The sequence below is a fragment of the Barbus barbus genome (genome assembly GCF_936440315.1).
Source record: "Barbus barbus genome assembly, chromosome: 29".
Classification (NCBI taxonomy): domain Eukaryota; kingdom Metazoa; phylum Chordata; class Actinopteri; order Cypriniformes; family Cyprinidae; genus Barbus; species Barbus barbus.
Genome location: NC_136757.1, coordinates 23,450,493 through 23,466,430, shown reverse-complemented (window position 1 = coordinate 23,466,430; position 15,938 = coordinate 23,450,493). Strand labels below are relative to the sequence as shown.

The 15,938-nt window shown below is 36.3% G+C and overlaps 2 protein-coding genes across 2 annotated transcripts; one reads left to right on the top strand and one right to left on the bottom strand.

The window, feature by feature from the left end:
- LOC306849277 (coiled-coil domain-containing protein 124) lies at positions 1–7,181 on the bottom strand. The gene is made up of 5 exons (XM_079384200.1): positions 7,119–7,181; positions 6,010–6,181; positions 2,834–3,017; positions 1,873–1,978; positions 1–1,205 (listed from the first exon to the last, which is right to left on the bottom strand). Exons 2-5 carry the CDS (start codon positions 6,166–6,168, stop codon positions 1,004–1,006), a joined length of 651 nt encoding a protein of 216 aa, XP_079240326.1. The 5' UTR covers positions 6,169–6,181; positions 7,119–7,181; the 3' UTR covers positions 1–1,003.
- Positions 7,182–8,835: 1,654 nt separating this feature from the next.
- On the top strand, positions 8,836–14,924 carry LOC306849123 (sodium/iodide cotransporter-like; the record flags this gene model as incomplete). Its single annotated transcript, XM_079383965.1, has 15 exons — positions 8,836–9,189; positions 9,993–10,058; positions 10,295–10,346; positions 10,518–10,585; positions 10,733–10,887; positions 10,998–11,138; positions 11,356–11,485; positions 12,401–12,489; positions 12,571–12,683; positions 13,418–13,488; positions 13,588–13,674; positions 13,751–13,953; positions 14,075–14,169; positions 14,279–14,364; positions 14,820–14,924. 15 exons carry the CDS (start codon positions 8,836–8,838, stop codon positions 14,922–14,924), a joined length of 1,815 nt encoding a protein of 604 aa, XP_079240091.1.
- Between the last annotated feature and the right edge of the window lie 1,014 nt (positions 14,925–15,938).

Sequence of the window (15,938 nt, the reverse complement as noted above, 5' to 3'; positions counted from 1 at the left end):
CAGTGTAAAGTGTTGGTTTATGGTTTAATAGGAAAAATATTTGTTTCATCGTTGTTTTTTGTTTCTTACCATAACTTGGGTATAACAGGGTTGAGTTCAGCTTGACAAATGCAGTCAACACTACAATATTTGTAAAAGAGGACCGAACTTGGGTTAAAATACACACCAGCTTTTAAAAAAATAAATGAAATAAGAGACCAAAAACAAAGTAAACTTCAGCTACAACTGCTTTCCATCCTATGAGGCCATTTCTTTTTAAGGAAAACATCAGCAGAAGTAATGATAGCTTTTTCTTCCTTCCTTTTTATTAGATTTTTTTTTCCAAGAGCCACTGAGAGTGTTTGTTCTCCTCCACAGATGCAAAGCACAGTCCAGTGTGTGTTCGCACTGCTGGACACGTGTGTATGGGAATCCAACATTAGTCCACTCGCCTTTGGGATGTGGAGACATTGTTCCATACGAGGTCCAAAGTGCATTTTCAAAACAAAGAGCCATTACCTAAGATCAATTAAGCAAATGAATGTCTATTCATATCATCCTAATTTAGAGCAATTATCAGATCTCAATCCAGAAGCTGAACCCTAATGATCATCAAACAGACACTAAATAAAAAAATAAAAACTTGCCTCAGGTTAACCACACTCCTGCTCGTGTTCCACATATTAGATGGAGACATTAATAAATTAACTCAACACAGCAGTAAAACATGTTATGTGGAGGAAGCATGTGCAAGTCGAGAATCCATCTGCGTTCACTCAAAACCAAACCTAGAAACTTCCCAGCAGCTCTTGATGGGCCATTGTCTAGCAGATAAGCGAATTAGACATTTATTGAATAATTAGTTAAATAACCCAAGTTTGTCTGTGAGTTCACATGAGGTGAGGGGTGTGAATAGATCAGCAGTTCATGTGTAAATTATGTGTGTCCAAATGTAATCGTGGTGCCTTTTTGTATTTGATAGGATCTACGTCGAAGGTCAGTCTTTAAGTGCCATTGTGTTGGTTTACTTAGAGTTGTAAGTGGCCACACGTTGGTTGAGGGGGTTTTCTGGACACTTTGTCCACTCCTTCTTGAGCTGTTGTTTTAGCTGGGAAAGTCGCATATTGGGGTTCTCCATTTTAAGGCGCGCCATGTTTGCTTCTTCAAATGCGGCGTAGGCGGCTTTCATACGGCGCTCAGGGTGTCGATCCAGGTCTTCCTTAGTGCTGAAAAACAAAGGCATGAACCAAATGTAAAATGACATCCAGCAAAGAAAGGCAATAAACAGATCATTGTGCCAATATTAGTAAAATCTATATACTGAATGTGTTAAATGACGCTCTTAACCTTTCCATAAATAAATGCTAGTTTGTGTAATCAATAACCAGAAAAAAAAAGCACAACGTGGGACTTTTAATCATAAACCCAAAATACAATGGGACCCTTATTTTGAAATGTCTATTCTCTATACTTCCAGCTGTTCAATCAAAAAGTTGAGGGAGAAAAAGTATGCAGTCTTGCCTACAACACATCTACAACATATTACAACATAAAAACATTGCCATAATTCATACATGTGCAGCACTTACATTTATTAATTAAATCACAGCCTTTTGAAGTTTTATAAATCACATTAGGCAAACTGTGATTCCTATTTTCCACCTAAAAATCCAAGGCATCTAAAATGATAATTAAGCTTTTTGTTGTACCATTTAACATATTTAAGGCTTTGTCACCTTCGAAAAATTGATTTGAAGACATTTAAGACTTTTTAAGAACAACACTTAAGAGCATGACCATCTGAGAATTGTGTTTATTAGAAATGTAGACTTTTTTATGTTTATGTCTGTAAAACAACAGTCTCCTAATCACTCAGGATACAGAATGGGATACCTGAGCACTGCGATGGCATCCTCAATGGTTCGGGCCTCCACCGTGCCTTCTTCTGGAACTATCCGGTTGACATTCTCCTCAAGCGGCATATCCAAGTGGCTTTTCTCTGTGAATTCAAAAGGATACACAAGACTAATTTAGGAAACTGAAAAGGCCAACAAAAAACAATAAAGACACTTAATGCTTAGTGTGAAAATAAGTGCATCTTGTTTTATTCATGCACACTGCATACAAGAAAATGTGCATTTCAATCAGTGTGCACTGTATTAGTATGAATTTTGACCAAGCAATACAATACAATTTATATTGTGTGACTCCTGATGTAAGTTGAGTTTAATGCCAGCATGAAATGAAAATGCACTTATTAATAAAATCACAGCATTTATTTTCTAACTGTAAATGTTACTATGTGAACAATTCTCCAATGCATGCATTTCATTTTTTTATTTCTTTTTTTGACTGTCGTTTTAAATCCAAATATCGTAGCTTCTTTGATGTTCTGAAGAAAAATGACAGATTTCTCTCTGGATTTAACGCATGCAGTCACATCCACCTCCATCCAATGAACAACCAATGGATTTTACCAAGTCCCTGCTCATCATTTTTTTCTTTTTTCGATAATCTGTTTTATTTAAAGCTGCAATCCGTACCTTTTTTTGTTTAAAAATTATCCGAAATCAATATTTGAGCAAGTACATAACCAGCCAGTGTTCAAAACTATCGCCTTACTTTAGCCCGATTCACAACAGTAAACTAAACAGTAAACTTAAGTTTTACGCTTAAGTGTTAGGGCTTTAGTTTATCAACATGCAAATGTATATTTATATAAAGGGCTTTTCGTGTGACACACAGGGTCACTGCCTAAAGCATTCAAATTAGTCACTTATGAGGTTTTGTGATTGTTAGCATGTTGTGTAGGCAGCGCTCCATGTCTGAGTCACTGGATTGGATTTGGCCTTACCTTTTTCCTTGATTTCCTTAACATTTTGCCCACTTTGTATGTTCTCCTCAATCTGGGCTCGAGTCACTTTACTGGGGGCTTCTTTTGTCTGTTTACCCTTTATCTTGGCTTCTTCTTCCTCAAAGAGCCTTTGCTTTTCTCTCTTCCTCTCCAGAGCCTCCAAACGCTTTCTCTCCTTATCATCCTGTACACACACACTCTTTTAAATTACAACTGGACTAATGTTATCGAGGCAGCCTGACGGCAAATGTAAGTGTAAACTGCAGAGCAGAGTAAAGAAATTAGAGATGCCTCCTGCGCGCTCAGAGTCACCCTGTGTCAGCGCAGTGGGTAAGTAATGGTTACTAGGATCAGACGTGGTCTTAACTGTCCACATCCTAACCACCCAGCCACCTTCCTGTTGATAACATTCGCAGAAATGGTGACACAACAGTAAGGAGATACGCATAATGAGATGACATCTTCAGATGTCGAGCAGAGGCTGAAATGTCATTCGCGTGACAGATAAGCCGCACGGCAGGCCGCGCTCAAGAGCAAACCAAGATACGCTCATCTCTCTTGACATTCTCACATATCTACTGGTGATAAATTATATTCGCCGAGCCCAATCTTCACCGAATCCCAGGCGGTGGCTGCTCTTTAGGAGATGTAAAGGATAAATCAGTGTGTTTCCAGTGTAGGTGAGCTTGCTTGAACACACACAGCAGCCCCAGTGACATGAGGTATAATTAGCAGAATGGCTGTAGAAGGATAACAGCAGCGTGGGTCTGATATGCCGGCGGGGATCAGATGGCAGCGATGGGAGGAAACAGGAGGAAAGGAACAGGGTGTGAGGAGCTCTTTACCAGAGCGCCTTACCGAGTAGGCTGGCACATCATGCCAGCGTTGCGGACACTCACTACATATGCCAACACCGGCTCAATAATGTATGAAACCGAGGCAGGAGAGGGCCAGGGAGGGAGACAAAAGGCACCGGTGGCCACCAGAGACCTTTCAAATATTTAGACTACCAAAATATACTCTAATAATTAAAATGTCAAAATAAATAAGTTTTGATACAGGAAATATATTTATATGGCACTTTAAGCTTTTTCTCAATTAATATCTAAAGAAAATTGTCTTCATTTACTCACCCTCATGTTGTTTACAACCTGTATTAATTTCTTTCTTCTGTAGAACACAAAAGACAACATTTTAAGAATTCTGGTAACCAAATAGTTTTGGTTTCCACCGACTTCCATTGTATTTTTTCACCCATATAATGGAAGTCAATGGAAACCGAAACTATGGTGACAAACATTCTTCAAAATATATTTTTACATTCCAAGGAAGATAGAATGTTAAACAGGTTTAGAATAACATGAAGATGAATAAATGACGACGATTTGCATTTTTGGGGAGACTGTTATTTTAACAAACATTAATGCGAGAACTGAGTCAGTATGATGCAGTGCAGCTTGCAAATATTTATTTCATTCAGTTATTTTTATCCAGACAATAAATCAACAGGGTCCAACACAACATCAAACCCAGCTGACTACTGCATGGACAAAAAATTTGTCAGAATATCTTCCTTTGTGTTCCACAGAAGAAAACGTCATACAGGTTTGGAATGAGATGAAGGTAAGAAAATGATGCCCAAATGTTCTTATTTGTGGGTGAACTATTCCTGCAAGCTGAATTGCATCGTACTGATTCAGTTCTCAAATTTGTTAAATATTATTCTAATTAAGATTATGCATGTATTACAACAGGGCAGTCAATATATTAAACAACATTTTATTTCACTTGAAACCATGTAGACCAGTTGCAATCTGGTCTGTTGACATTGAACATGGCATAAAATAGCTTAGTAGACATAATAAACAGCCAATCACTGCATATCAGTCAATACATTCTCCCACGGACCTCATCCAGGCCTAATTTCAAAATCAAGCTCCATTACGGACAACGAACACTCATCGATATGCGGCATAATTGATAGAGGATATCAGAACTTGTGTGACGGTGTTACTTTAACCCAGTCGGCTTCGGCTTTCGTTTTGTTTGTGGGGACCTCATTTCCTGAGCAACCCTAAACCTGACTTGCAATGTATCAATCTATTGTGTGCTACTCAGACTCACATGTCTGCAGCTTTAGCGAGGAAGACAGCTGTGTCATTTAGATACAAGATTAGCAGCCAACGGCGGGAATGTTAGACAACATATCATGGAAAACATGGGCGTGGAGGGAATCAATTTTCTGTTTGTTTACTACAGAACTCAAAAACATTTCCATATTATATCATGCCAATTACAACATGGGTAGTAGCATCTTTACACGTTGATGGTTTGCATTTATAATGCTACAAAAGTTTTCTATTTTAAATGAATGCTGTACTTTTGAGCTTTCTGTTCATCAAAGAATCCTAAACAAGAAAGTATTAAAGTTTTCACAAAAATAATAAGCAGCATAGCTGTTTTTAACATTGATAATAAGAAATGTTTCTTGAGCACAAAATCAACATATTAGAATGATTTCTAGAATGGTTGCAGAAAATTCAGCTTTGTCATCACAGGAATAATTTTTATTTAAAAATATATTAAAATAGACAACAGTTATGTTGTATAATTATTTCACATATATTATTGATATTATTAATATTTCACAATATTACTGTATTTTTGATCAAATAAATGCAGTCCCTGTGTGCACAGAAGCCTTAGAAAACATTTTAAAATGTTACCAAGCCTAATTGCTTTTAGACTTTAGTGTATAAATGTAAAATTTTGAAGAACTCAGTTACTTTGAGTTGTTTTCATTTTCCTGTGGCTTCAAGCGGTTAGCAATCTGTCACCAGGTACCACTGACGACTTCAATTAAGGCAATTTCACTGTCAAACTTTTTTTTTTAAATGGAATGGAGGAGTAGTCTGTAGAGAGAAAGATCTTTACTGCCACCTTGTGTTTACTACACTCCATACACAAGGCACTGTTGTACTGTTTTTCACTTCTGATTTAATAGAAGGTACTGCCAATTAGCTGTGGACACTAGAGACAAAAATCTAATCACAGTAACAATACATTTCATGACATATTGAAGGCCTGCTGGAACTCTTTTATCATTTGACCCTGACAACATATCAGTTTCAATGCTCTTAAGGACATAAGTTTTTAAACCAAGAATTTAGGCCTACCCTCCTCTGCTCTTTCTTCACGACATGTTTGTCGTTATCTTGCCAGAGAGCGTCCTCCAGCTCCTTCTGTTTTTGTGCATCAGCGACTGCTTTGGCCTCGGCCTTCCGGGCCTTCGCCGTGGCCGCTTTGGAATTCTCTCCCTGGAATTTCTTCGGCATTCCTGGGACTTCCCTGCAGAGGTAAGGTTGAGTTGATGACCATAATGAAAGTATCAGAATACGTGCTGAGATCACATAGGATATTAATGTGTAGTGTATAAACAGATTCTAATGAGAGAAAGACGAAAACTAAACACGTGGTAATGATGACCTGAGACTGAATCATAATATTTATTTAGGACTAGATATTATTGGGGTTTGAGCATCTTCTGATATACACGGTGTTCAAGAAATTGATGTTCATGAGTAATACATTTCACAGTAAAACACAAACCTCAAACAACAGAAATATTTAAGGGATTTAGAAGCCCCTTGTTCTCACAGAATTAACATAATCTGGTATTACTGGAGAGAATTAAACCACAAATATTTATTTTACAGTACTTCAAAAAAAGAAGGAAATTCTGGAAAACAGTTGCTGCTTTTCTTCCAGCCACAAGCAAAGAGAAAGAAACGTGTGATACCAATTAAAAACTGTCTATATGTTTATCTACCTATCCACACACACACACTATATATATCTTAGATAGATAAGATATAGATAGGTACAATTTTAATAATTATGACTATGCGTGTATGTATTTATATACAAATATAATACATAAATTCACACCTGATGTTTTTTTTAGTTCTGACAGCACGCTTATCATTTAACTCGTGGCAAGATGATTTAATCATCTAAATTTCCTAATATAAAGTGTTAAAAAGGGAAAATTCTGGAACTGTAGCAACATTTTAATTGTACTTTTTCTTTTAAGGAACATTCTCGTTAGCATTTTTGCTAATCACTCTGGTTTCAGAGAGTGACGGTTTTTACGTTCAAGCTTGTATCGGATACTCTCATTTGAACAATAAAAGCAGATATAGAAGAGCACATCTTAAACATCTCATTTTATTATTCGAAATCATTTTCAAACACCGAATCTGATATATAATGTAATAGCACCAACCTTCTCCTGTGCCAGCCTGCTGGGGTGTTGTTCGCGCTTCTTCTCAAGCCGCTGCGATACAGATGCAGTGGTTCATTTAGCGCCACCTGGAGGCTCGACGGTCACCGCGCTCTCATTCATTTCTTGGGGAAGTTCATGCAAGTTCATGCTTTTTTTTTTATCAATATCGTGCAATTTGTTCATATAAGCGCAAATACTGAACTCATGAGACATCATGACATTATTGCAAAAAACCAAACCAAACACACATTTTTATCAATATCGCACACCCCTAGTACTGACACAAAATTATTTGCAACAGTCTCTTTGTCACGTCCAGTGAAGAGAGCCTCAAGCTGTTGATTTATTTCCCTTTTGTTTTTTTTTGGCTAGTAGAAGTTATGAATGGCCAGTAACTTAAAAAATTAGAAGCCAAATTGGCTGGTGAGTGAAAAAGTTAATTTCAATCCCTGAATATAAAATATATATAGCTCAACCAAAGTGACCATCAGTGTCTTGATCACCTCTCTAACCAAGACCCTTCTCCTTCGATTGCTCAGTTTGGCCAGGGGGATAGATCTAGGAAGAGTCCTGATTGTTTCAAACTTCATCCATTAAGGACTATGGAGGCCAAATGCTCCTGTGAACCTTCAACACAGCAGGATTTTTTTTTTGTAGTCTTCCCCAGATCTGTCTCAACACAATCCTGTCTCTCAGCTCTGCAGGCCATTCCTTTGACCTCAAGGCTTAGTTTTTGCTCTGACATCCATTTGAGCTATTCAACTTTATATAGACAGGTGTGTGTGTGCCTTTCCAAATCATGTCCAATCCACTGAATTTGCCACAGGTTAACTCCAGTCAGAGTATGCAAACATCTCAAAGACAATCCAGTGAAACTCGAATGCTCCTGATCTAAATTTCAAGTGTCAAAGCAAAGGGTATGAAGACATGTGCAATGTCATTTTTTCAGTGTTTCCTTTTTAATAAGTTATGATAAATCCAGTTTTTGCTTTGTCATTACGGTGAGTGGGGTGTAGATTTATATGGGGGGGGGGGGGGGGGGGGGGGTAATTTAAAGCAGTTTTTATAGACAGGTATATAACAAAATGTGAAAAATGAAGGGGTATGAAAACTTTCTATAGGCACTGTAAAGCTGTATAATCTTTGTGGTGTTGAATGACTCCGCCTCTGCTATGTCAAACACAACATACCCCTCCTTTCATATAATGTATTACAATAATTCCCCTCCCCTCAGACTGCCTTCGATTATCCAAATTATGAGCTCAGAAAAATAAATCCAGCTCTACTTGAAAGAATGCTCACTCACTTTCCACCCTGATTAGTGATTGTGACCATAAACCATTACTGTTTTCTGTCCTGTATGAGTTGATTATGTGTTGGCCTATGGGATTTGGTCTTTTCAAACATCATAAACTCATTTGGCAGATTTTGTTTTGTTTTGTCAAAGGTAAGTTTTTTTTAACATTGAAATATTGTGTAAAGAGATATAAATTGATATATTTTATTTATTTCTGTTTCTATTTTGTCAGTTCATCTGCTCTTACCTTAAATGACACTGTGCACTGCATGAGCCCCAATATTTGATAGTCAAGAGAACATAACAGTTGGCTGATTGAGAATGCATTGTGATTTCTGGGTTTGTTGTTACAGCTGAAAGCCTCTTGAAGAGAAGGACTCCACTCATTTAAGCTCTGACTGAATCCAAACAGACAGCACTATGGCTTCAGACTCTGAGAGACTGGGCTTCTGTTTGGTGGACTATGTGGTATTTGCTGCTATGCTGGGGGTGTCGGTGGCCATCGGGCTATTCCAGTCTCTGAGGAAGACCTCGGGTCGCTATAACGTGGACAGCTTCTTCACAGGGGGAAGGGGTTTCTCTGCTGTGCCGGTTGGACTGTCGCTCTGTGCCAGCTTTATGTCAGCTGTCCAAGTGCTCGGTGTGCCATCAGAGGCATATTTATATGGCTTTAAGTTCCTCTATATGTGCCTGGGACAAGCGCTCAACTCCCTCATTACTGCAGTTCTGTTTGTTCCCGTGTTTTATCGGCTCAAAATCACCACCTCAAGTCAGGTTTGGATTTTGTCCATTTTGTTCTTCTAGTAGTTTAGCTGAATAATTTTATATAAATCCTTGCACACACACACACACACACACACACACACACACACACATGTTGGGTTTCCATGTTTTATGGGGACATCCCATAGGCGTAATGGTTTTTATACTGTACAATCTGTATGTGCTATTGCCCTACACCAACCCTACACCTAAACTTAGCCCTCACAGGAAACATGCTGCATTTTTAGATTTTCAAAAAACTTTATGCTGTATGATTTATAAGCTTGTTTCCTCATGGGGACCAAAAAATGTCCCCACAAGATTAAGATTTACTGGTATTACTATCCTTGTGGGGACATTTGGCCCCCAGGACGTGATGAATACCAGGTGCACACACACACACACATATATATACATACATACATACATTCATACACAATGTTGTTTATATAATACATTTATATATAAATATATTTCATTGTATTATACTTCAAAATGTGTCTATACAGTATTTTAGTTTTATTTGTTTTAGTTAGTTTAAGGGAAATGTTGCTTTGGCAGCAACTTTCAGGTAACTGATATTTTTATGATTTTAGTTTTATTTTACTATGTATAATAACTCTGATACAGTGGGGTCCAAAAGCAGAGATCACCAGTGAATACCATTCTATTTTCAATTTATTTATTATTTTCTGTATTTAGTATGTATAGCATGTGCTTTTGCATGTATGATGGACCCCACTCTGTGTATGTGTGTGTGTGTGTGTGTGTGTGTGTGTGAACACCAGGTTCAAATAAATGTACTTGTGTGTCAGTATTTAGGAATGAGGTTTGGCAGAGGGATGCAGCTCTTGGGAAGTTTACAATTCATTGTAGCCACAGTAAGAGAAACTCATCATCAAAATTTAAATGGAAATAAATATAATATTTTTAAAAAATATTAAATCAATACCATAAAATGTATATGTAGAATACTGATCAACAAAGCCATTAATACCACTTGTATACATTCAATTCCAATATTTAGTTTGCATAAAATATGCACCTATTAATTTTTTATTTTATTAGAAAGTTTTTAAGTTTGTGTAACACTAAGATTGTTTGGTTCTTTCTGTAGCTCCTCTACACTGGAATAGTGATCTTTGCTCCTGCAGTCATCATGAACCAGGGTTAGTGAAATAGTCTGATTTGCTCTTTTTTTAAAACTGTTTCATGGCTTCACGTGTCTATTGCATCTCAATTCATCAGTGAACAAGTTGGAACCCATATGAGTGGTTGCAAGTTGTGGTTTTGCACTTTTGTACTGTTCTCAACTAACTTTTCTTCTTTTCTGAAACAAGCCACAGGCCTAAATATGTGGGCATCTCTCTTCTCAACTGGACTCATCTGCACATTTTACACGACAGTGGTAGGCCAGTGTGTAATCTTTCCAGATCTGAATCTATATAGAAAAATCTTTGCCACTTTTGTTCAGTAATTTGAATTTATGATTATGATATGACCAATATATACGCAAATATTTTTAACATAATATTGCGCTTGTGTTTTCCTGCAGGGTGGTATGAAGGCTGTAATCTGGACAGATGTGTTTCAGATTGTAGTCATGCTCTCTGGGTTCATTGCAGTCTTCATTCAGGGCACTATTTTGGCAGGAGGGCCTGCCAGAGTTTTGGAGATCGCCAACAATGGATCCCGCATCAATTTTAATGAGTAAGAACAATATCAAATGTTTAGAAATCTGTTACTCAATATATGTAAAAACTCAAGTTAACTAAATGTTTATTTATTATTCTATTGCTCATTCTTTTTCTGTGTGTTAGTTTTGTTATAGACCCTCAGAGGCGCTACTCGTTCTGGAGTTTCACAGTGGGCGGCACTATGGTCTGGTTATCCATGTACGGAGCCAATCAAGCTCAAGTGCAGCGTTACATATCATGCCGGACTGAGAAACAAGCCCAACTGTGAGAGAATAAATCAGTAAAATCTTTTTTACCATCTAAAAATAACTTCATCTCTTTAAAATTTTTAATCTTCTTTAAATTGAGTTGTTTTTTTTTACCATTACATTTCTCCTAATAATGATAAGATATCATAGTCATGGTTTGGAAGAACTCTGACATATTTTCTGTTGTCACTCACTGAGATACAGATCCACTGAGTGTCACTCTTGTGCTGCAGGGCGCTGCTGGTTAATCAGGTGGGTCTGTGTCTGATTGTGAGCAGTGCAGCCACATGTGGCATTGTGATGTTTGCTTTATACTCCAGCTGTGACCCACTGAAGACCGGCAAAATATCTGCTCCTGACCAGGTAAATCAAAATCTACATAAACAGAATTACCTGCACCTACTACTACAAATAACTATTACATTTGTATCCTTTTTTTAATATTGATATTATAATTCTTACTGGTTTATTTGTGGCTGGAACAAACCTTTTCAGTTTTAAATGCTTTTGTTGAAACTAAAACTGAACTATTGAAATTTAAGAAAAAAAAGAAAATTTGCTGAATATTTAGTCACCCCCTCAGACCATCCAAGATGTACGTAAATGAGTTTTTTCAACAGATTTGGAGAAATGTAGCATTACCTCATTTGCTCACCAATGGATCCTCTGCAGTGAATGGGTGCCGTCAGAATGGCTGTCCATACGACTTCAGTTAACATCTTGTGAAGCGAAACAAATCTATAATTAGGTTTTTAACTGTAACCCATCAATTCTGGACAAAATACCAGTCATTGATCCATAATAACATTTGGTCCATCCCCTATTGTCCCCTCACATAAAAATCCATCAACATATTCGTTTACAACTGTTTTCCTTGTAGATTATGCTTGATCTATGCATATTTCTCTCCTGATTCAGATGAGAAAAATTTTTCACTAGAGAAATAAAGTTGAAATTGCCTTAATGTTGGATTTATTTACTGCAAACAGCAGCTTTTTACTTCACAAGAAATGAATTAATGGATTGGAGTTGTGTGGATCGTTTGTGGATTATTGTGATGTTTTTATCAGCTGTTTGGACTCTCATTCTGACGGCACCCATTCATTGCAGAGGATCCGCTGCTGAGCAAATGATGTAATGCTAAATTTGTCCAAATCTTTTCCGAATTAAGAAACAAACTCATCTATATCTTGGATGGCCTGAGGGTGAGTACAAATTCAACAAATGCCCATTTTTGGGTGAAATTATTGTTTTAAGCAACCCAGTTTATTTTCACAGTACATGCCGTACCTGGTTTTGGACATTTTCCGTAATCATCCAGGCTTCCCGGGTCTTTTTCTAGCCTGTGCCTACAGTGGAACTTTAAGGTACTTGAAACTATCATAACCTCCAGTGAGTTGTTGATTACTGGTACAAATGGAATAAACCACCTGCTTCTGTTTCCACAGTACTGTTTCCACCAGCATTAACGCCATGGCAGCTGTTACTATGGAGGATGTAATGAAGCCGTGGCTAATCACTGTTTCACAGAGAAAACAGCTCTTGCTCTCCAAGTTATTATGTACGGTCAAAAGCAACAACTTCTTTCCTGTGGTGCAAGTAAACATTAGTATCTTATATAGATAACAAGCCCCCAAAGTTCGAGCAATAGCTTATTGGATGTATTCAGATCAAATCTTGCATTTCACTTAATTATAGATAAAAATCCGAGATATATTTATTTGAAAGTAAGGTAAAAATAAGATATTTCATATTATTCACAGACACACACACACACACACACACACACACACAGTATTTAATAATATTTTGAATTTGGATTTATTTTTATAATTTCAGTTTACATTTTAGCTTAAGTTTGATTAGATTTTTTATGTGCTTTTGTCATTTTTATTTGTTTTTTAATATTAAGATTTAGCTTTGATTAATTTATTTTGCAATTTATATCATTCTAATTTAATTATGTAATATATTATATAATTATATTTTATATTAATATATAATTATGTAATGTCAGTATTTGCTGTGCTGCCTTCATTAGAAAAGGTCTCATTAAAAAGGTATCATTTCCTAATGCAAAATAATTCTATTTTGATTTAAATTCATCTTGAACTTGTAATGCATCAAAACTATTGGGGAGACTCTTGTTTTCCATACAAAGCTGTAGCTACTTATTAAAGTATAAGATGATTATGTTTTTCTGCTAGTATCTGCTGATATCGATTTGATAATGTTTATAAATATGACTACAATGACAACTAATTTCACCATTATTTGTTTGCATGTGTAAAACAGCACTGTTGTATGGGCTTGGCTGCATTACAATGGCTGCACTCTCCTCCTTGCTGGACTGGGGAGTCCTTCAGGTACTATATGAACTACTGGAATAACTGTGGCATTTTAGGCAGGGTGCATTTCAGTCTATGTGTCTGTGCTCTAACCAGCTTTTTCTCTAATAACCTCAGGGTTCGTTCACAGTCATGGGTGTAGTGAACGGTCCACTCCTGGGAGCATTTGTGCTGGGCATGTTTATTCCAGCCACAAATAAACCAGTAAGATTCCATAACCATAACAGTCCATATTGCTCTACACGATGAATAGCAGTGTAATATTTCTCACATCTCATAGGGGGTGTTCTCAGGTGTGGCTGTGGGATTCTGTCTGTCTCTATGGCTTGCTGTTGGAAGCACAATTTATCCTCCTACACCACAAATTATGGGTGTTTTACCCACTAGCGCTGGTCACTGTCTGGCAAGTAATGCAACGCTTAACAGCACCATAACAGTCACTGAATCTTCTATCTTGGCATCATCAGTCCCTCGGGATTATGGGTGAGAGTCAGAGTTGTATCACATTTTATAATGATCAAAATTTTGTGTGACTTTAATTACTTGCAGAATGTTTCTCATGTAAAATATAGCAGTTTTCTTTTTTTCAACTAAATTCATACAGCCTTCAAAATATCTATTCAATATCCTACCTGTACTTTGGAGCCCTGTCAACTAGTGCAGTCGTGCTGGTAGGTGTGGTGGTTAGTTACATTACAGGTGAGACAAACTCACTTACACTATTGCTAACACAATAATTAAAAGGAATGAAAATGTCAACAGATGTTACTACATTACCTTCAAATGACTATGTGCCGTGTTACTACAGGACCCACCAAGAAGGATTCTATCGGTCCTGGTTTGTTACGATGGAACTTGGAACAAAAGACATGCAATGCATCCTGTCATAACTTGGTAAGTTTCATAGTAGTAACAATTAATATACTTTTACTTACATCCCAATTCTTAATACCTGAAATCAAGTGTTATTTCAGCATTATTTAAATATAATTATAGTATTTATTTATTCATATTTTAAATAAGTTAATAATTTTTTTTTGTCATTTTTATTAGTTTTTAGATTTTTATATATATACATACATACACACACACACTATATATATGTGTGTGTGTGTGTGTGTGTGTGTGTGTATGTATATTTGTTTTTCTGTTAGTTGCCAAAGCAATATTTCTAATCTAAAGCTATTCTAAGTTTAATATATATATATATATATATATATATATATACATATAGCCAAGCCTGAATGTATATATATATAATTTTTATTTTCAGCTTTATTTCAGTCAACAAAACAATTTTTTTAGTTAACAATAATGACACTGCTGAAATCATATTCTTGTCTCTACAGAATGAAACTACGACAAACATCCCCACAGAAATCCTTCTCAGTCCGAGAGAACTTTTTGCCACTGCTGATAAACACAATGTTTTACTGAACAAAGGTGATGTTTAGACAGGTGCAGGATTGGCTTTGTAAAGTAAAACAAGTTACAAGTTAGGTTTCTATTTCCAAACTAAATTTTTTTAAGAAATACTGCATTAAATGATGAAATGTTGAATAACATGCAGACTACATTCTATACAGACTCTCTCATATGAAAAATATCAAAGCCATACTGATTTGGTTATCTCTGTTTTGATTGGCATTACTGAATACCTGACCATCATCACCTGATTTGAAAGATGATTCATTGACCTGTTAAACAATAGTGCTTTCTTTCGTAGTACAAAATCATGCACAGTAGGTTTCTGTTCATCATACACCTGCGTCGCACCTGTATGTCAGTTCACTTTCATTCCTACAGAAGAGAAGAAAGCATAAGCATGCACACTAAAGTGATCTGAAAGTTATTTAATTAACTGAATGCTTTTAATAGAGATATATCATTATGATTATTTTCTAAATTATTAACTGTGAAAGTATGTCTGATTATTAGTCTGAATTAATTAAGAGACTACGTAGCCTGAAATGATTTAACACACTACAAAGATCCATTTTATTGACTATGTTACAACAGATTTGAACTATACCACAATAATAAATAATGCATTTCATTTGTTTGTGGCAGACAGGGATATTATTTCTGTCTAAAGCTATAAAACAAGGCTTATTATTGGGATATTAATTCCTCAGCATTTCTAAGCTCTGAGTTATGACCTAGAAAAGTCACCGGAATGTGCCGGAAAGCCCTAAAAAAACAACAACTAAAAGTCATCGGAATCAAGATGAATTTTTGTCAGTGTTTATGTTTTGAACCAGCACAATTCATGCATATTTTGAATATTTTTTTAATCATTTTTACCTGTATCGCACAGATAAGCTGTTGAATGATGAATGCCCCTGTCACATTCACAATAAACTGAAATGTCAACACTAATATCAGGTGCACATAATACTTTCTGATGAAAATTATTTAAATTAAAGTTTCATATAGCACTTGGTTGTATCAGGCCAAACGGAAGAAAA